This window comes from Bison bison, unplaced genomic scaffold (genome assembly GCF_000754665.1).
Source record: "Bison bison bison isolate TAMUID 2011002044 unplaced genomic scaffold, Bison_UMD1.0 scf7180017864118, whole genome shotgun sequence".
Taxonomy (NCBI): domain Eukaryota; kingdom Metazoa; phylum Chordata; class Mammalia; order Artiodactyla; family Bovidae; genus Bison; species Bison bison.
Genome location: NW_011494690.1, coordinates 1,624,493 through 1,646,431, shown reverse-complemented (window position 1 = coordinate 1,646,431; position 21,939 = coordinate 1,624,493). Strand labels below are relative to the sequence as shown.

Genomic DNA, 21,939 nt, shown 5'->3' with positions numbered 1-21,939 from the left:
TAAATTAAAAGACGCTTACTCCTTGGAAGGAAAGTTATGAGCAACCTAGATAGCATATTGAAAAGCAGAGACATTACTTTGCCAACAAAGGTCCATCTAGTCAAGGCTACGGTTTTTCCAGTGGTCATGTATGGATGTGAGAGTTACACTGTGAAGAAAGCTGAGCACTGAAGAATTAATGCTTTTGAACTGTGGTGTTGGAGAAGACTCTTGAGAATCCCTTGGACTGCAAGGAGATCCAACCAGTCAATCCTAAAGGAGATCAGTCCTGGGTGTTCATTGGAAGGACTGATGCTGAGGCTGAAACTCCAAAACTTTGGCCACCTCATGCAAAAAGTTGACTCATTGGAAAAGACCCTGATGCTGGGAGGGATTGAGGGCAGGAGGAGAAGGGGACTATAGAGGATGAGATGGCTGGATGGCATCACCGACCCAATGGATACGAGTTTGAGTAAACTCCGGGAGTTGTTGATGGACAGAGAGGCCTGGCATGCTGCTATTCATGGGGTTGCAAAGAGTCGGACATGACTGAGCTACTGAACTGAGAACTCAGTAGCTTCCAATCTAGAAAGTTCATTTATAAAATAAGCATAAAAGAAGGTATATCAGTACCATCTTAGACTTGGATTAATTTAAACAAGGTTCATTTTTAAATTAAATAACACCTGTGATATAATCAGTTCCTCTTAATTTCTAAATATATTCCCATATAAAAACACAATTATTACTATTTTAAAAGAATCTTCTATTTACATAGCAAGTAGCTTAAGAAATAAAGCTACATACGCTATTCTTACTCTCTCTTGAGTTTGTATTCTAAAGTAACTACTCATCTGAGAATCTGAGGTCCTTCAGGCAATATGAGCATCTCAATCAATATTTCTCTTCTTGCCTGAGTATTTTCTAGGCTAAACTTCCCATCTGAAAATTATAAATATTTGTTATTTTAAAAAGTTACACACCTTAAGATAATTTTGAAAACAGGACTAATTCTATACAGAGTACTTTCACTTTGCTGGATATTTTCCATGATGTATTATTTCCAATTACATTTCTCCTTCACCTGTTTGGATTATTCATTATAACTGATATCCTAAGAAGACTATCTCATAAATAGAAATATCTGTAATTACTCTCTTAATCAGCTATCAAGATTCTATATCCAAAAATGCAAAGTTTTATCTCTTCCCACTCACCTTCCAATATCTAAGATGACTACATTACAAAACAGTATAAACTGTGATCTCAGTTCCTTAGCTATGAATTTCATTTAGAAGAAAAAGAACTTAAAATATCTGCCTGTCTATACCAAGTAAGGGGACTCTGACCTGTGCACACTTTCAATAGTTTAGAATCACAAGATGGCCAGGAAGAAGATATTCATAAACCACTTCTTCTATATATTTATAATTGAAATGCATATACTTACCTTGAAATGCAGTATTCTCTATATAAAATGTCCCATTTATGCTTCTCACTTGCATCTGTTTATAATTCCATTGTCACAGTGCCGCTATTAAGTTAGTTAGTTACCTCTGTGTTTATTCTCTACCCTCTATCCTTATAAACACATGACCAAACATTACAATCTACTCTATGACCTTCCAAGGTTTTCAAGCTCTTACAGGTATTTCATAGCACATTTTCTCAGACATACCTCAATGGCATCTTTCAATGAACCAGCTAGCAAGAAAAAAGCGGCAGATTGTTCAAAGCGTTGTTTTCCAAGCAAAGAGAAAGCATTTTTCAAAGCAGCTTTACGCCATCTATCTTCATTAAAGTTGTGGCTGAAAAATGTTGTCATTTTTTCATCATGCTGTGACCTGGGTACCAGAGCACAAACATAAGTGGTTAAACCAAATTTCAAATATTTAATCCTGTACAGAATATATGAAAATAGACAATGAAAATCTCAAACAGCCAGCTAAAAGAAGAACAACAACTTTAGTGAGATGTATTTGTTATCAAGCTTTGCTTCATTTCTTCTAACAAGGAGAAAATTCAAAATACGTACACGTAAGTAGGAAGCAAGAGCACTCTACTTTCCCAACTGTTTTCATCAACTTATTTTTAACAATATCCCACTCTTTAGTTAAGCTCAAATAATACGGTGCTTATTTTTCTTAAATAAAGAAACCAAGGCACAAATAAGGAAACTGATTTATCCAAGTACTTTCAAAAGTGTTACATCTTCAATTCACAGCACAATCTTCATTCCATTAAATCATTTTAAATGTTGAAGCAATTTACCTAAACAGACCCCACACAACTGCTTTCTTCTTCATTGAAAGGTAGAATAATGCAGCATCCAAGGCATCATTGTTACGCTGAAAAGCAGCTTTGGCAACCTAAATGGTCAATAAAAAACTGAATTAACTATTTGATATAAGAATTACAACAATTAATGTTTCCCTACTACTTCCATGGTTGACAGAAACTATGACGATGGGAAGAAATGACTCTCTTCCACAGTCTCCAGTAGCTCATAACACATGCTCCTAGAGACAACCCTTGGCATACCTGTAATTACAATAAAAACAGTAACAGCAGCTAGTATTTACTGACTACTTACCATGTACCAGGCACCTTTCATTTGTCTTACTGAATCACCTGATCCAAGAAGTACTATTACTATCCCCATTTTACACAAAGCAACTGAGACACAGAGAGGTTAACTGAATTACTTGAGGTCACACAGTAAACAAGGGGTGCAAAAGGTATTAGAAACCAGACAGTGACAAAACCAACACAGGAAACAATAAAGAAGGCAGAATATTTGATAGACATGATTTATTCTTTTTGGCCGTGTTGCTCAGCTTGCCAGATCTTAGTTTTGTGTCCAGGGATTGAACCTGGGCCTCCAGAAGTAGAAGCACAGAGTCCTAACCACTGGACCACCAGAGAATTCCTGGTGAGACCTTTTCTTAAAAATTAAGCATATTAAATTCCTTAATGTTTTGTTAAAGTTAAAATGTTGACTTCTATGGTATATAAATATATGTGATTTTACAATATTGATAGACATCTATGAACAAATATCAATTATACTCACACACACATTTAAAAAACTACAGGCAAAAATAAATGTTCTTTTCTTTTTTTAAACAAACATAACTTGGTATTTTTCAATCAAATTTGACAGTTCTGAAGGACTGACACATGCTTTCTGGCATGTAATTAAAATGTAGATGGTCGAAGCTCTGTTATTTTGAACGGCCTTCAAATTTTAGTTCTTAGAAATTTCACAAGAAAAAAGTCTTAATGAATACCTAATTCCCCATGTACCACAACAGACAACCAACCCCCCTTTGAGCCATATGGCCAAACTTGCTAAATTATACAGAACCAATGAACTCAATGTAAATTTAAAAATTATTAACCCAGTAACATTATTGTACATATTGTACATTGTACATGTATGTACATGTATGTACATGTATGTACAATTGTACATACATACATACTGTTTTGAACACAGTACCATGCAGACCATATACTTCTCAAACATACCAAGCTAACATCTGCATAAAACTAAGTTGAGAAGCGAAATGATATGTTTTTTCAGCTAACATTGCCTGATGGCAGAGTAGAACACTACCAAGGCATGGGAGAGACAGGGGAAGATACCTAAAAGTCACATCACAAAAATGCTTTACTTTCAATGCTTTTATTTCTCCTCCCCCTTTTTAAGCATTTTCTCTGCCTTCAATTATTTTAGTACTTCAATATTTAATAATTTTTACAAGAATTTTTATTCATCTTCAGTTAATGATTTATAACATACATTTCAAGAGAAAAAATCTTACATATCCTTTTGATTGAATTTTAAGAGATAAATGACTTGTGGAAATTAATTATATGTATTGTAAGAAATACTCAATTTATAATGACAAGACACATTGTTGATAAAAAACTAAAGAGACTTTGTAGGCAACATCTGAACATTTCAGAGAAAATAGGATCTCCTCTTTTTCCTTTGCTTCGGGATATGGAAAAAATTTAATGGGGACTTCTCGGGTTGTCCAGTCGTTAGGATTCGCCACTTTCACTGCCAAGGACACAGGTTCAATCCCTGGTCTGGGAATTAACTACCCCAAACCATACAGTGCGGCCAAACAAAAAAACAAAAAAAAATTTCTGAGAGTGGAAGTGAGGGATGTGTGTTTCAAATAAGTTTGCCAGGTGATTCTTCAGACACTAAAATTTGAGAACTACTACTTTAGAGGAGTAAATTCCTCTTGAAAGAAATGAATTCATACTCCACAAATGTATCATGAATTGTACTTCTGAGAATTTCAGTGGACTGTTTACCCAAACTCTCTGAGTCATAGTTCTATCAGGTGGAAAATCAAGATAGGAACATGCAGCCAATGAGAAGATAACATGAAATATTTTATGAAAAGCAACTAGAACCAAGCCTGGTACACAAAAAGTGCTCAGTCATGGTTAGTTTCTGCCAACACTGAAATAATTTTCAGCTTCTACTAAAAATTTTTTAACTTCTCTACTAGAAAACTGATTTCAAAAACCCATCTTGAAATTTATAGCATGTTTCATTTGCTGCCATAGATATCTTCCTCAAGTGCCACAAATCAAAACTTTTTGAATGGTATTTTAAATGTACAAAGGAAGTTTGTTATGTATTAACCTAGCCATGCAGAGAATCTGTTTTATAAAAACAATGTTTTTTCTATCTAATGTATATAACTGACATACAGTTTGTATTTTCCTAAACCGGGACACATCTCAACTGATAGCAGAATATACTATATTCCGTAAGTATTATATACTTAGTATATATGGTAAAAGATAACTGATATACTGAATGGAGAGTTTATAAAGGTCAAGATTCAGAAATGTCCAAAAATTTTTATTTAAGAAATTCTCAAGATCTCAAGATGTACAGATGAATCCCTCACCACAGGTTTTCTGAAGATATCTTTTATGCTCTAAGAAAATACTTAACTCCAAAATGCAATGACATACACTTACCTTTTCAATGCATCTTCGAAGAGTGTTGATATTCCTGACCCACCAACCTATTCCCATAGCTCTCAATTCAGACCACTGAGGGTCCCCTCTCTGAATTGCTGGAATCATATTAATCAGCTCCTCCTCAGCCTCAGAATGAAAAGCCCAGGCAAAATGGCAAGTAGATACACCTAAATTAAAAAGACAAAATAATAAGCATCAGAACTCTATCAAAACAAACAAAAGTAATTTTCTACATACTCATGTAATTCCTCCTAGAGAGAATTTTCAAGCAGAAAAAAAAAGTATGAAAGGATTTCTTCATTCAAACTTTTATAGTGTAAGTATCTAAATACAAGATCATTGACAGGAAACACAAAACCAAATTCTTTTTCTGAAATATATTTGCTGGAAGAATGGAAACATTAAAAGCTAATCACTAGAAAGAAAGATATTTGAATACTGAGCCATTCATACGTTTTCACACATACCAAACCAATCAAGAATAAAAGGTCTGGTCAAGCCTATGTGCTCCATGAACATGTAGGTCCCATTTCACAGTGCCACCTGCTTGCAGACCATATCCATCACTATTGGACACTGAAAACTGCCCCATTCATCCCTCTGGTCAAGAAGCTATACGTATTACCTGAAAGCAAACTCTCACCTTAATGACAGCCCCAAGGAAGAACTGTTAGGAGGCACGTTCCTCTGTCTTTGGTGTCTCCTTTAAAAAGAGAGTTTAAAGCTGCCTAATTACTGATGGTATACAGCAAATACTTTTTTTGCCCTGATTAAAAAAAAAAAACTGACAGGGATCTAGGCTGTATTAGAGGCAACAAAATGGATTTAGTGACACCCTCCATGAGTCTGTCAACAGCTGAATGACTGGTTTTACTCCACTTGGAGCAGGTGAAAGAGAAACATGACAGAAGTGAACCACGGAGAGATGTGAGACAGTGAGAATGCTCCCGGGAAGAACCCTGAGGATCCCAGGAGAGAAGCCAGACAGTCAAGTCAGCCATCCGCAAGAATCCCTTTGGAAACAAAGAAATGCCTGACACCAATGACAGTCTGATAGTCACATTACAACACAGGACTCTCAACACATTTCTCATTGCTACCATCTCTATACAACTGTGTTTGAAATCGTATCACAGAATCAATGCAAATTAACTGTCACTATAAATGTAGAGGAAAATGAACAAAACTTAGAAACATCAATTTGTATTTTGTCATACCCTAAAATGCAGATAATTCTCTATTTAAATCTGTCCGGGGTTTTCCTCACAGCTCACTTGGTAAAGAATCTGCCTACAATGCAGGAGACCTGGGTTTGATTTCTGGGTCAGGAAGATTCCCTGGAGAAGGAAATGGCAACCCACTCCAGGATTCTTGCCTAGAGAATCCCATGGACAGAGGAGCCTAGCAGGCTACAGTCCATGGGGTCACAAGCATTGGACACAACTTAGCAACAAAACCACCACCACCACCAAATCTGTCTGGTTTAAGAAATAGTCAGTGTATGAAATAACTATAAAAAAATTGACACTTCTTTAGAAATTGCTATTATAAGCCAATGCAAAATGCATACTTTTGCTGACACAAACATTTTAATATAAAATAACAATATAAAATATACCCTATACCCTTAAATAAATTTCATTGATTAAATTTTTGGTATAACTAAAAGGAAACCAAAATACACAACAAGCATGTCAGAGGAATTTGGTTCAAAAATAAGATTAAGAGAGCAGTGACTCTATTTGGAAACCTAACTATTAGAAGTGAAAAAAGGTATTAAGAAGAAAAAACCAGGCACACCAACAGGCACTTATTTTTATTTGTCTACCAACATCAGGCTATTCTTTGCAATATATCTTTGTTCTTCTTAGCTTGTCTACTAGCTACTTAGACCCTGATGCTGGGAAAGATTAAGGGCAGGAGGAGAAGGGAGGGACAGAGGATGAGATGGTTGGATGGCATCACCAACTCAATGGACCTGAGTTTGAGCAAACTCTGGGAGATAGTGAAGGATGGGGAAGCCTGGTGTGCTGCAGTTCATGGGGTCACAAGAGTCAAACACAACTTAGCGACTGAACAACAACTAACTATTTAAGTTTTTCCCTGAAAACTGTTACCAGACCATCACTGACAATACCAGTCACTTTTCTCATCTCCAATGTTTTAACTGTACTAAAGGGAAAATGGAATTTGACAAAGCTTTAGGAATTTGAGGTGTTTTAAGTCTCCTTAGGCAATGTACATAATTGTCATTAAGTGATTCAGTACCATCTGATCATCATTTAAAACTAAAATTTAAAATATTAAAACTAAAATTTGAGATACCATTTTTTAACCTATTCCAAATGGCATTGCTACTGCTAAGTCGCTTCAGTCGTGTCCAACTCTGTGCGACCCCATAGACGGCAACCTACCAGGCTCCCCCATCCCTGGGATTTTCCAGGCAAGAACACTGGAGTGGGTTGCCATTTCCTTCTCCAATGCATGAAAGTGAAAAATCAAAGTGAAGTCGCTCAGTCATGTCCGACCCTCAGAGACCCCATGGACCGCAGCCTTCCAGGCTCCTCCATCCATGGGATTTTCCAGGCAAGAGTACTGGAGTGGGATGCCATTGCCTTCTCCGATTCCAAATGGCATAGATTGTTCTAAATGATAATATCAAGTATTGCAATGAGTTGAGTTTTGGCATCATTAACATTGGTTCTGGGAATTTAAGTTAGCACAGTCTTTCTGAAAGTAGCAATACTTGTAAGTGTTAAGAATTTTCAAACCCTTTGATTCAGTAGTTTCACCCCCAGAAAACTAATATGAGGAAGTAATTAGATATATATGAATATTTATATGTAAAGTTGTAAGGTCATTCAGTAGCATGATAATTCAAGTAAGAAAAAAAACAAAATTTGTATTTTTAGAAAAAAATTAAGGATAGATGAATTATAGTTTAAAAACATGATAGACTATTAGACAGCTGTTAGAATCATATTTTCAAAAAAGCATTTATTGACGGTAAAGGGTAAGTACTATGGGTAAGAATAATGAACTATAAAGCCTGACATTCTAGGTCCTACAATACTAAAACATATTTTATGGGGCTGTATCCAAGATGCTGGTTTCAAAAGGGATACAGCCCACTACACTGGAATTCTAATTCAAACTCTAACAACCTGTGTCTTGCCAGGTCACTTTAAACTCTACAGTTTTGATTTTTTAATCTCTAAGTTAGGGGGCTGATATAAGTCTATATATCTCACATCAGCATATGTGGCAGTGTGCTGGAAGTATGCAAATCTACTGGGTTACTATGTGGCAGATATTCCTGAAACATCAGCTTTAGTTGTGAGTAAATAACTTATAATGCTTATATTAAAGTAAACACAAATAACAATGCATAGGGCAAAATTTTTAAAGCAAGGGTATCAGATATCATAGAAATTCAGGACCACTTTAGGTTATAACACCAGACTACCCAGTTTACTCCTAAATTACTATGACTTTTGATGACTGAAGTCTGAGAAACTGAGCCAGATGAGCAAAAGTCACAGAGTACAGCCGAAAAATAACACAGTTAAAGGGTAAGTGGGTACCCTGTGACAGGAAGATCTTAAGGCTGGTGATGGGTATGCATGTGATGACTTATCTAACGTTTATACACAACAGTGAATATACCAACCACTTCAATATGAAATAAAAGTTGCACAAAGGTTCAAACAATACCTTGATGAAGTAGCTGTACTCGGTATAAAGGAGGCAGCGATGTCAAAAGGCAAGTGTGCAAGCGCATCGCCAATAAGTACCGTAAACCACACTCATCCAATGTGTCTCTTCCTTTAAAGACAATATAAATTTAAGGAAAAAGGAATGCAACAGGTCATAAACCAATGGAAAGTTAGAAAATAAACATTAAATAATAATTTACAAAAAATACATATGAGTGTATTCCTTTCTGAATACTTCAATATCTTTATCAATGCATATAGCTTCTCAATAAGTACATGTATATAATAAAATGGTCAAAAGAAAAAATTTGAGAAAAATGTAAGCACCTATCAGTACAGGTAATAATAGTACTTAGAGCTACTCATAATAAATGAAAAGGAAAGAAATTTTGAAATCCAATAAAAAGTAATAGGTATAATTTTAAAAAATATTCCCTATGAGAATTTTTCCTATTTTAAAAACTAGGAATTACATAGTAAACTTATTTATTATATAATTAAACAGGTTAATATTTTCTAGATTGGTTAGCTCAAATGAAATACAGTACTATCCATATTTGACTCCTCAGGCTAGTGTTACCAAGTTCAGGTTGAACTCCAATTCTGATCTCACAAATTTGCTCTTAGTCAAAAGTTGAGCAGAGGTATGAAAGCATGATAAGTTAACTCAAAATTATAGCCACTGTTGGATAAAAGCAACATAAAAATACTAACAGCACCTAGCCCAGTAACTGCCACTTAGGAAGTACTCAAGAGTATTGAATCAAATATTTTCTTGAAGAAAATAAAACATTTTAAACTGTCAAAGTTCCAGCTCTACTTCCCATCAGCTGTATTTGTTCATACACTCATTCATGTATCCATTCAACAAATTAAGCATTTGCTACATCGGAGGCACAGTTTAGTACTGCAGATTGGGCAGGAATAAGGCAAGGTCCCTATTTCCAGGGTGCTTACATCTTAGGAGACAGGGAGAAACAACAAAGAAGTAATGTGTCTAGTGGAAAATTAATGCTACAGAGAGAAATAAAGCCGGACTGGGAGAAAAGGGAGTGCTGGAGTAAGAGGGTTCTATTTTATACTATGCAACCAGGGAAGAACTTTCCACCAAGATGACATTTCAGCACAAATCTGAGGTGGTTAGGGAGTGAAGGGTGCCTAAATCTGGAAGACAAGTATTCGGGCAGGGCAAACAGTATGTACAAAGATGTTGAGATGACTGTGCCTGGTGTGTTTGTGGGACAGCAGGGAAGCCAGTGCAGTAGAGTGATGTGAAGACAGATCACCTGGAGCCTTGAAGGATTTGGCTTTTTTTCTAAAGTGAGATGGGAAGCCACCAGTGTTTACTGAGCAGAGGTGAGATTTAAGGTGATTTTGTTTTAGAACAATCACTAGTTCCCATGTGAGGGACAGACTGAAGTAACAGGAATGAACCAGTTTTAGGAGCCTTTGTCAATAATTAGGCAAGATGTGACAGTGACTTGGACCAGAGTGGTAACAGGAGAGGTGATGAGAAATGTCTGGAGTTTCCACACAGTAGAACTAACAGCATACGACAATGGACTAGATTGGGGCGTGAGAGAAAGCTGAGTCAGGAATACCTCTAGGTTGTCTCATCTGAACAATGGAGGGATTCACTTACTTAGAATCCATCAACTGAGATAAGTAACTATTTAATCTCTGAGCTTCAGTTTCCCACATGTGAAATGGAGACATTCATTCCTGCCTCATCTACCTCATGAAAGTCTATGATAGGAGGAACAATTTTTATATTGCCTACTTAAGGATACCTCATGTGAAGAGCTGACTCATTGGAAAAGACTCTGATGCTAGGAGGGATTGGGGGCAGGAGGAAAAGGGGACGACCGAGGATGAGATGGCTGGATGGCATCACTGACTAGATGGACGTGAGTTTGAGTGAACTCCGGGAGTTGGTGATGGACAGGGAGGCCTGGCGTGCTGCAATTCATGGGGTCACAAAGAGTCAGACACGACTGAGCAACTGAACTGAACTGAAGGATACAGTTTTATATCTGAAAATCTAAACCATTTTTCACAGATTGTGACATAGCTATTTTCTTAATACCCCAGAGTAATATCTCTAATATATACTAATAAATATTAAGTTTGAAACAAAGGCTTAAGGCTCTTCTGGGAAGAATCCTGCTCTACTGCATACAACCTCATAATGATTCAAAAAAGTTTTAATTACAAGAGTTATAAAATAAGTCATAGGCAAAATCCTCTAAAAGTCACAGTTATTTTAATCTACAAAAAACTTTGGAGACACATTACAAGGGCATAAGTCTATATGAAGAGAGATATTCCAGGTAGCTTTGAGGAACAGACTTTTTTCCTCAAACTTGTAAAACCTGTGAAATAATTAAAAGAATACAGGCTTGGAGGCAATGATTTATCCACATTTGAATCCCAGTTCTGCCATTTACTATCTATGAGATCTTATATGTTCCTGAATCTCTCAGTATCTTTCTCTAAAAAAATCAAGTATAATAATGGCTACCTACTAGCAGATTGTTGTGATACTTAAATATGATAAAGTACATGAAGCTCCTGGCACATAGCAATTGTTCACTCCTCCACAGTATTTACTGAATGAATGAATGATCAATCATTTTCGGTATCCTTTGCTAATGTCATGATTTAGAATCAACACCATTACCTTCAACTATCTGCATAAAAAAGAATGGAATCTAGTTTCAGGAGGTAGCCAAAATTTTTCTGGTTACAGAATGAATTAAGCAAGACACACGTTACATTAAAATGTATGAAAACCTCTTTCTCAAGACTTTTTGGAGAAAATTAGGTGATTATAAATAAAATTATTTATACCTAGAAATGTGAAGATGAACAAGTTGTGCCGGGGGAGTTGTGGGGGGGGGGTAGCTCCTTACAAACCTGGTGGTTCAATAGTAAAATTAACAAATGGACCATTTTTATCACTAAAAGCAAAATAAAAATAAACCGTTTTTATTTTTAAACAGAATCAATCTGTTAAAAAAAAAAAAAAAGACTGTATGTCCAAAATTATATAAGAGTTTCAGGATAAAAACTCAGGTGAGGATACACACAGATATCACAAATACATAAGTTATGTGCACAAGTCAGAGTCTACCCCAATTGTCTTTTCTTTCACAACTGATCATATTACCTAACAGTAACTGTCAACTAGAGAGAACATTTCCCTGTAAGGTTTAAAGAAAGATTGCAATTTAATACGTGAGTCATTATATAAATAACACAGACAGTTAGTTCTACTGACAATAACTTTCTAAATTTTTAGTGAGAGTATTTACCTGAGTAACTCTTATCTCTGTTCTCATCAAGCTCAGTACTGGTGGTAGCCACCGTGTCAGCCAAAGCTACAAGGAACATCTGCTCCAAACGGGTAAGGCCTGGTAGACTTGAGTGCATGAGATGACTAGAAAGTACCCTAGCATGTTCTTGGCCAAAGTAAGCTGGTCCATATTGAGAAAGATTTATTACTTTTGATTTGTTGTCTCTCTTTTCTGGCTCTAAGTCGATATCATCCGTTGTTATATCCTGGATTTGGAACAGCTCTGAGTACTGGTCCTCTGGTTGACTTTCTGCATGATCTTCACAGCTCTGTGGCACTTTGGTACTTTCTTCTGAAACTCTGTAGGTTGTATCTTGGTCAGCAGCAAGCAATGCATACAAGGGTAGTGGAGGAATAGAATCTATCTCAGTATAATCCCGAGTACCATCTTTGCCTATGGTGACTGTATCCTTTGCCGTACTGCCACTTACACTAATGGTTCGAGAGAGGTGTCGCTTAGTGCCTTCTCCAGCATCAGCATCTCTAACTATTGCAACTTCTCCTGCAATGCATTTTACTAAATGAGAGAGAATAGCTTTGGCCCTGCGAACTTTCCCTAAATCCATCAATTCCAACAGCTGGGTGGGATGATACTGTGGGAGAGTAGGGGAAAGGACATGCGCAGCTTCAAATAAGCCACCATCTTGAACTACAGTTGGTGAACAAAAAACATCATCAGCAATAGCTGTTCCTTCAGCAATACTTTTTCTCGACAACATACTAGATTTAAAGGCAGAATGATCTTGTATTGCTGTCTCTTCTGCCTCAAAACCATCAGTGTGAACGTCTCCAAATCTGACAGCGTGCTTCCACTGCGCATATACATGCATTTCACAATCCATTCCTACCACCAAGATCCCATCTCTTACCCAAGAGAGAGAGACAGGCAATGAAGGTGTACCATCAACAGAGGACACTAAGTCTATAGATCTAAGTAGAACCCATCGTGACCTAACTCCTTGCTTGATACTTCCACCTAGTGGTAAAGTAATGACAGCTACTCCATCCTTACTATTGGTTTGCTCAGTCACAATTCCTGAAAGCCGCCCATACATGAAGATATTAGCACCGACCCCCACTGTGAGAATGTGGGAACCATCTTCTTTTGATACCCAGTCCAAATGTACTAAATGTTTGATATTCGGAATAAGGTATCTATCCTTGCTCAAAAGTTCATCTGATTTGCTGTACACAAAGAGATTACTGTCAACACTGACCCTTGAATCAAGTACACTCCCAACTTTGACCAAATCATCAAGATGAATTGTTTGTTCTAAAACCCATTCTGACCCTCCTGTAGATTCACATTCGAATATGCAAACATGCATGGAAAATTCTTTCGAAACAAAACCATTGTGGTGGATCGGCTGTTTGTAAGCCACTGCAAGGCGACCCGTGTATGAACAGCTAACAGCAACTGGTCTTCCCACGATGCTCACTGTACTGCTATTATCTTCTCCTTCATCATTCATCAAGGGCCATCTTCTCCAATGATAGGTTTCCTTCTCATCACTTTTACACTGTAGGTTGGTTTCCATACAACATTTCCAGAAGCGTACTTTATTGTCAGAACAAGTTGTAACGACTAAATAAGGTGCAAGGCACACTGGATAAATTGAAGAGGAACTCAAATGGCCTTAAAAAAGAAAAAGTAGGTCATCATAATAAGAGAATCACAAAATAATATGTTAATACTCAAAGTCTAGAATGTGATTAATTCAAATCCACTATGAGCTTGTTCAGAATAACTCTGTAGTCCCTTACTAAATCAAATATTTCATTAAAATAAAACTCAAAATCAATCAAACAAGTCAAAGTTTAATCAATCAATAAACCTGTTATCTGCTATAAATTACATCTTTACCACACACACTTCACTGGAATTTCATGCTATATCTTTTATCACTTTCATCATAAATACATTAACAGTCATTAGAATTTGCCCTTCAAATTCCTCTAACTGGCCCTCAAATAATCCAGACACTAGATCTACTCCACCACAAAATGCTTTCAGTCAACCAGACAGACATTAGATCTCACCTTTCTCACAGGTTTAATTCATGCTCTCCTAACAATGAACTAGAACCATTTATTCCTGATGGCCAAAAGATTAACACTTCCCATTTATTGTCAACTATAACATGAGGGGTAACAGTGATTAAGATTGGTTGATCTTAATCTTAAGATTGATCAGAAAGCCTGGATTCAAGTTCCAGTCTATCAACGCCTTCCTAACAGTAGGAAAGCCACTTAAACATTTGAGTCTGTTCTACCTATCTAATGGGGATTATGTTACTACTTCCCTTGGAGTGTTACTGTCCAGTAAGATGTTTTAAAGCATTTTATAAATTCCCTGCAAAGTAGAATTTACCATTATTAATTCTAGTAAGCTTATTTGCATATATCATAAGCTTTCCAAATACTTTGAAAGTTTCAAAAGCTAGGGATGAGTAAGAGAATTTCGTACTCAAAATCATTCACCACTAACTGGAATAGTCTTGAAACTCTGATTTTGATTCTTCAAAAACACTATTCTAGGAACTCCTCAATCACAAATTCCGCAAGTGACAGATCATTTTAAACTCAGATGTCAGTCCTGTTCTCCAAACTATTTTATCCACCTTGCTAAAGTCAGTATCACTTTAAGCAAACCAAACTATAAACTTGTATCCTATATTTTCCCCCCAAAGTATCTGCCAACTCCTGTTCAAACATACTTTATAATAACACAATGTGGATGAAAAGCCTTAATTTAAAAAAAAAAAAAAAGCTTCAATAATTCACATATGAACATATATGTTCTTTGCAATTTTGCTATCACAGTATTCCTATTTATAGGGGGCTTCCCTGGTAGCTCAGATGGTAAGGAATCTGCCTTCAATGCAGGAGACATGGGTTTGATCCCAGGGTCAGGAAGATCCCCTGAAGAAGGGAATGAACGGCTACCCACTCCAGTATTCTTGCCTGGAGAATTCCCTGGAAACCACAGTGCAGGCAAGAAACCCTGCATTAAAACATCCACACCATAGTCTGACAAGCTGATTGTATTTATTTTATGTTTATCACAGGAAATAATTTCTAATATATACATATTTCTAAAAAGATGCATCATTAGTAGAAAACAAATCTTTCTTTTTAATTTTTTATTTTATACTGCAGTGGTGGCTCAGACAGTACAGAATCTGCCTGCAATGCAGGAGATGTGGGTTTGATCCCTGGGTCAGGAAGACCTCTGGAGAAGGAAATGCTTACCCAATCTAGTATTCTTGCCTGGGGAATTCCATGGACAGAGAAGCTTGGTGGGCTACAGTCTACGGGGTCACAAAGAGTCGGACATAACTGAGAGACTAACACTTTCTTTCACTTTTCACAGCTAGGTAACAATGTTGTGATAGTTTCAGGTGGATAGCAAAGGGGCTCAGCCATATATATACATGTATCCATTCTCCCCCAAACTCCCCTCCCATACAGGCTGCCACATAACACTGAGCAGAGTTCCCTTTGCTATACAGTAGGACCTTATTGGTTATCCATTTTAAATACAGCAGTGTGTACATGTCCAGCCCACACCCCCTAACTATCCCTTCCTCCATCCTCCCCCAACTAGTAATCATAAGCTCATTTTCTAAGTCTGTGAGTCTGTTAGAAAACAAAACTTTTAGTGTCAAATTTACACCTGTTTCAGAAGAGACATCCATCTTATGCACTGAAGACTGCTCTGAGCTACAAGTGTCCAGTTTTAACATCTTACCTGCTGAAGGTGTTGCTCTTATTACTTCAACTCCTACTGGGAGATCAAGAGGTTGGCTATATACCAATCTAGAACTCAGAATCAGTTTACTAGCAGTTTGAAGGTTGGCAATTGATGAGGAATGTGACATGGGGCTCATGCTAGGAGAGGTTTCTGGAGAAGAGTCTACATGCTTCTGTCCAGGGACTGAAAGTAGACTCTCTGATGAAACACCTTCTGAAGCTTTAGCTTTGAAAACAAATTATGAAATAGATTACTATCATTTCTGTGTACATGAACTAGAACAATACTTTGTTATAATATAAGAAATATAGTTTCTTCAAAGTGTTCTGGAGACAAGATCAATTTTAAAATTTTCCTTGAGAGAATTTTCTTAAACTATTTCACCCTTTCTTAGCATCATCAATTACATCACAGGGATACTGTCAGTGAAGAAGCACAACATGTAAGATACAGGAAAAAAAAACTTATGTTCCCTAGTTTCACTGTTTTCAACCTTGAAAACACATCAAAAACTTGAGGAAGCTTTAACATGAAGATTCTCAGGCCTAAACATAGAAACACTGACTCAGTTGTTCTGGGGTAGATTCCAGAAATCTGCATTAATAAGCAGCCGAGGTGTTTCTGAAAGAGAGAGGTCATAAATCAAATTGACAAATAACAAGGTACTGACTCACTCAAGAGATGAAGAAATTTAAACTTGGAAAGCTTAATGATTTTCCTAAGCTCCTATAATTAGCTAGTGGCAAAGAAGACACTAAAATACCCGCCTATCAACTATCAAACACTGAAACAATAAACACGATTTAAGAACATAGGAAACTTCAGACAAACTTCAGACAGTACTAGTAGAATGGCTTTGTAAGCACAGTGATCTTGATCTTTGTTTAAAAAGTTTTCAGCTTTCGCATTTAGGTGAAGTGAAAAATCTCTAAGCAGATTTAGTTATTTGTGCTTCTGTGACATGTATGAGATACTCTGCAACATTTGTTTATTATATTTGTATGTTCATCTCACCCTCTGTCCCCATCTGGTAGGTTAAGAATTCTCTTCCTTGAGGGTATTATATAAGTGAAATAAGTCAGATGGAGAAACATAAATATCATATGGTTTCACTCATATGTGGAATATTTTTAAGTAATAAATGAACAAATAAAGACTAACACAGAAACAGAGAAAAGATTGGTAGTCACCAAAGGGGAAAGAGGATGTGTGTGTGGGGTGGTGGGGAGTGAAACGGGTAAAGGGAGTCAACTCTATGGTGACAGATGGAAACCAGACTTTTGGTGATGAGCAAACTGTAGTGTATATAGAAGTCAAATTAACTATTGTAGACATGAAACTTTTATAATGCTATCAACCAATGTTACCTCAATTAAAAAAAAAAGAAATAAAATTATCTTCCTGACAAGATTTTAGATCCCTCTACTCCTGCATTTCTGTGAAACAACACATTATGCCAAGAATTAACTCCAAAGGCTTTGAAAAAATTTGGGGATTCCTCCTACCACAAGAGGATTAGGCTCAACCAGGCATGGGTAAAGGTTCTACTGCATCATTTGACTTTTTCAATGCCAGTTCAGGGCCCAGTTAGAACTGCTATTTACATAGTTACATGATGATGTTGATTACCAAGGGAACAAAAAACATATACACTAGTATTTTTCTGTAATGTTTAGTATGTATAAAATCATTAAAATTATATAATCATCAATTTTCAAAACTCTCAAAAATTTTGGATTAATCAATTTAAGGCAGATTCAGTTTGATAAGGCTAACCATGCAATTATTCATTTAAATTCTCTCTCAGGAAGTCAAAGTTTGTTTTAAAAAGAAAGATTCATAATCAATTTCTGCACTTCATATTACACATCTTCTGGTTTGAAAAAACATCAATATGAACATGAATGGCAAAAGTGTGGCTGAAATTTTTTTTTAATCACTGCTGCATTTCCTAATATTCCACAAAATCAGTTCCACCCTTTTGAACTTCAGAATCACATTTTTCTAAATAGAAAATCTGCTTCTTTTAGATATGCTATAGCAAATATGCACAGCATCAGATGACAGTGTGTATTAACCAACAAAAAATTATAATATTAATTTTACAGGCAAAACTGACTTATAGAGACATGGTATCTAGAACAGAGTCATAATAGACCTTTAGTACACACTAATTAAAAATCAATCAAATTTATTAATTTAATATGTCTCAATGAACCCATTTGGTTTGTTTTTAGATTAACCTGTTTCAAATTAACAATTTATGGCCCTATAATTAAAAGTTTGGCATATACATACTTCAACTCAGCAATTCAATTTACAGTTCACTGGATCATCATTTTAACCAACCTAAAGCATGTCCAGTAAAAATGAATTTATCTCACATTGTCTCTACATAAAATTGTTATATAATTACTTACCTAAACATGCCTGTATGGATTTAAGATGAAGGTGCCACATGTGGAGAATAGAGCAATTATTGCTGTCCTTTTCAATTACTACTAGAAAGAACTTTTCTGAAAATGGTGGTGGCCGATATCCTATTGTTACAGGAAAAGAAATATTTAAGTTAACATGTTTCTATAGGCAACCCACTCCAGTACCCTTGCCTGGAAAATCTCATGGACAGAGGAGCCTGGTAAGCTACAGTCCATGGGGCCACAAAGAGTCGGAGACGACTGAGTGACTTCACACGTTCACATGTTTCTATAGGGTTAAGAGAAAGACATTTGTTTAAACAAAATCTCTTGGTATGTATAGAAACTGGAAGGAAAAGGAAGAAAAGATGTTTAGAAAGTTTTATATCTTTTGTGCTGAAAGTTAAGTGGCTATCAAAGACTAATGGGGCTATGTCATTAAGTACAAAAGCCAACATGAATGGATGCCTACTGATCAAAGATGGGACCATCTGAGCAACAAAGAATAAAAATGAACACAATTTATTAAAACACATTCATAAAAATACCAAAAATGAGAGGGCACTTAACAATAAACGAGGAAAGGAAGGACAAGAAGGACCGAAAGGAAGAAATGAAAGGGAGAGAGAGACAGAAAGCAAAGCAAGAGAGGGAGAAAAGCCCAGGAGCAAGTCAGCCTCACTGGATGTCCCTGGAAGTAAGTGGGGCACCAACTCCTTAAATGGAAAACTGGAAATTAAATGCAAAGAATGAAGTAAACATATATTCTGCTTTTTCTATATGTAAGATAGCATTAAAAAAAAATTAACAGTCATGGATGGAGGGCTGATCGTGGTGGTACCGAAGAGACTTTTTAGAAATTTTACATTTTATGAAAAGATTATTTGTGAACATAATTTTTCCTGTTGACAATTACATTTTTCATATAGGATAATGAGATCTACAAAGGACAGCAAAAACTTTCTTGAAAAATGTAAACCTGTACATTATATGAAGTTATGGGCGTGAGACTTTTGAAAACTGTAAAGCACCACAGAATTTAAAGAATATTTCATTCAATGAAAAGAAAGAATAGAAAAAAATGAAAACTCATAATGGCAACTCATTGGGAAGGAGCACTGCTAAAACGCAAATTGTGGCCTCTGAATACCATGCTCCATGGGAAGGAACAATTTGGGGGCGGGGGGTGACTCCATTCTTGCAAAGGCTATTTACAAGAGAAGGCTGGTATATCTTGCTGTGCCTGAAAGAAAGCAAATTATCAAAACTAATAGGGTTGTGTCAAAAGGACTCAGGACCAATTCAAAGTATCTTTACCAGTCTAATATAGGACAATGTGAACACTAAAATTATTATTGTACTCACTGAAATATGTTAAGTATATAAAAATTAATGATTGATATATCTTTGTATGCATATTATTCAATAAAGAGTTTTTCTAAAATGGGTTCATAATGACACACAAAGTAAAAAGAAAGACAACAACATTCATCCACAACCACCAGCAGGAACCTGGGAACAAACTCCTTTGAAATCAATTAAAGAGAAAGAACTAAGCACTTACTCTGACTTTTCTAAAAAGAACTCTATTTCAAGACAGCCAAAAAGCTCTCGTGGATAAGGAAAAGCTTTTCCTTACAAATGCTTTCCAGCTAATAAATAAATGAGAATTAATAAAACTAGAAAATCATACTTGAACAATCCTTAATGAAATAATTGACTGAAAAGCAACAATATCAGTGGAAGAAACCATGAGATAATAGATTGCTGGCATATTTTACACTGGCGCCACCAGGTGAATTTTCTGAATCCTAGCATCACTAAAAATGAGACATCCTAACATTCTGTTCTTTCTTATGTCCTTCTGTGATGGACATAAGAGTTCATTTGCACTTCACAGGAAAAATTTTAAATGACATCCACAAGTAACTGGTCAGAAAAACTGCTATAAAATAACTTTCTCTAAAACAAATTAGTGGCATAATAAGAGTATAAAGGGGGATTGCTTTAGCTTAAAAGACTCCTAGAAATGAAACATTACGTGTGGACTCTATATAGATATGGATCCAAACAAATTAAGAACCAACAATGCTGGGCTTCCCTGGTGGCTCGGTGGTAAAGAATCTGTCTGCCAATGCAAGAGACACGGGTTTCATCCCTGATCTGGGAAGAACCCACATGCCATGGGGCAACTAAGCCTATGCACCACAACTACTGAGCCGGTGCTCTAGAGCCCGGGAACTGTAACCACTGAGCCCGTGAGCTGCAGCTACTAAAGCCTGTGCTCCGCAACAAGATCGGCCACCACAATGAGAAGCCCGTGTACCACTAGAGAACAGCCCCCACTTGCCACAACTAGAGAAAAGCCCACGCAGCAACAAAGGCCTAGCACAGCCAAAAACAAAACACTTAACAGTGTATACCATGCAGCAGGGTAAGGGAAGAGGAGAAGCACACATGTCAAGTCCCTTAAGAAAACAGCTAGAAAATCAAGAATATTGAGGGAACTACAAAAACTAAAGGAGACATATATATGCCTATGGCTGATTCATGCTGATGTTTGAGAAGATGTTTGAGCTAGCCTCAAAGAGTACAGGAACTCACTCTGATTTTCCACTAAAGGAAATCAAATTAACCATACAAATTCAGTAGAAATGTCTTCCTTAAAAGTCTGTACATAATTCTGTGATAAAAGCTATACTCATGACCTTCTAATACTTACAAGCTATAACCAGATAAAATATCTGGAAACTCTTTGAAAATTAAAAACTATTCATCACAGAAAATGAATTCTTAAAGTAGGACATATCTTTCCTGTCTTCAAACAGAAAGTATTCTACTCAGTATGTTCTATTTTCAAATTTCACTTTCAAATAGAACATGAAAGTTCTATAATTACAAAGTTGTAACCTCTAAAAGGAATATTTTAAGCTAAATAATAAAAGTTTAAACTAAACAGCATATGGTTTACATTTTTACATTTTATTTTTAATTGGAGGTTAATTTCTTTACAATATTGTGATGGTGTTTGCCATACATCAACACGAATCAGCCATAGATATACATACGTCCCCTCCCTCTCAAACCTCCCTCCCCATCCTACCCCTGAATGGCCTTAAGAGAACTACTTTCTCTCAAGAAGAAAGTAATACAACCCTTCAGAAAGGAAATCTATGAGACAGTACCTTTAATGCTCAGAGTATCTGAGTTTCCTGGTATATATACCATACAACATAGTATCTTCCTTCTACAGTCATCAATAATCTTTAGTATACTTATACTACAATTAATTGGCTTCCTTAAGATACCACAGGGATACCTACTACCAATCAAAATAATTTAACTGTAGTGTTGAACAATCAAGGTTAAATTTTTAAACGATTAAACTAGATTCCATAAATAACATTTATTGGCAAAAGGCTATGTCACCAGTGAAAGTATCTTTCAAAATATAATTTTTAGGGAAGTTGGGGGAGAATGGGTACACATATATGTATGGCTGAGTCCCTCTGCTGTCCACCTGAAACTATCACAACATTATTAATCAGTTACATCCCAAAAAGTTTAATTAAAAAATAAATATATCCAATTTTTACCCACATATGTTCTTTACCCAGAAAAAAACATAATCACAGAACTGGTGTATTTGTCAAAAATCATGAGACTGATGACTTGTGATAAAAGATCTACACTCAGTGAAAG

At 36.2% G+C, this 21,939-nt stretch overlaps 1 protein-coding gene across 1 annotated transcript in view; it reads right to left on the bottom strand.

The window, feature by feature from the left end:
- Positions 1–21,939, bottom strand: part of DMXL2 (Dmx-like 2) — a gene marked incomplete at its 5' end in the record, with an annotated part of 169,766 nt that overhangs the window by 41,993 nt on the left and 105,834 nt on the right. Inside the window, 7 exons of the mRNA XM_010839555.1 lie at positions 1,658–1,823; positions 2,251–2,348; positions 4,993–5,162; positions 8,710–8,820; positions 12,026–13,702; positions 15,818–16,045; positions 18,241–18,360. Coding sequence (XP_010837857.1) covers positions 1,658–1,823; positions 2,251–2,348; positions 4,993–5,162; positions 8,710–8,820; positions 12,026–13,702; positions 15,818–16,045; positions 18,241–18,360 — 2,570 coding nt within the window. The remainder of the gene's footprint in view (positions 1–1,657; positions 1,824–2,250; positions 2,349–4,992; positions 5,163–8,709; positions 8,821–12,025; positions 13,703–15,817; positions 16,046–18,240; positions 18,361–21,939) is intronic.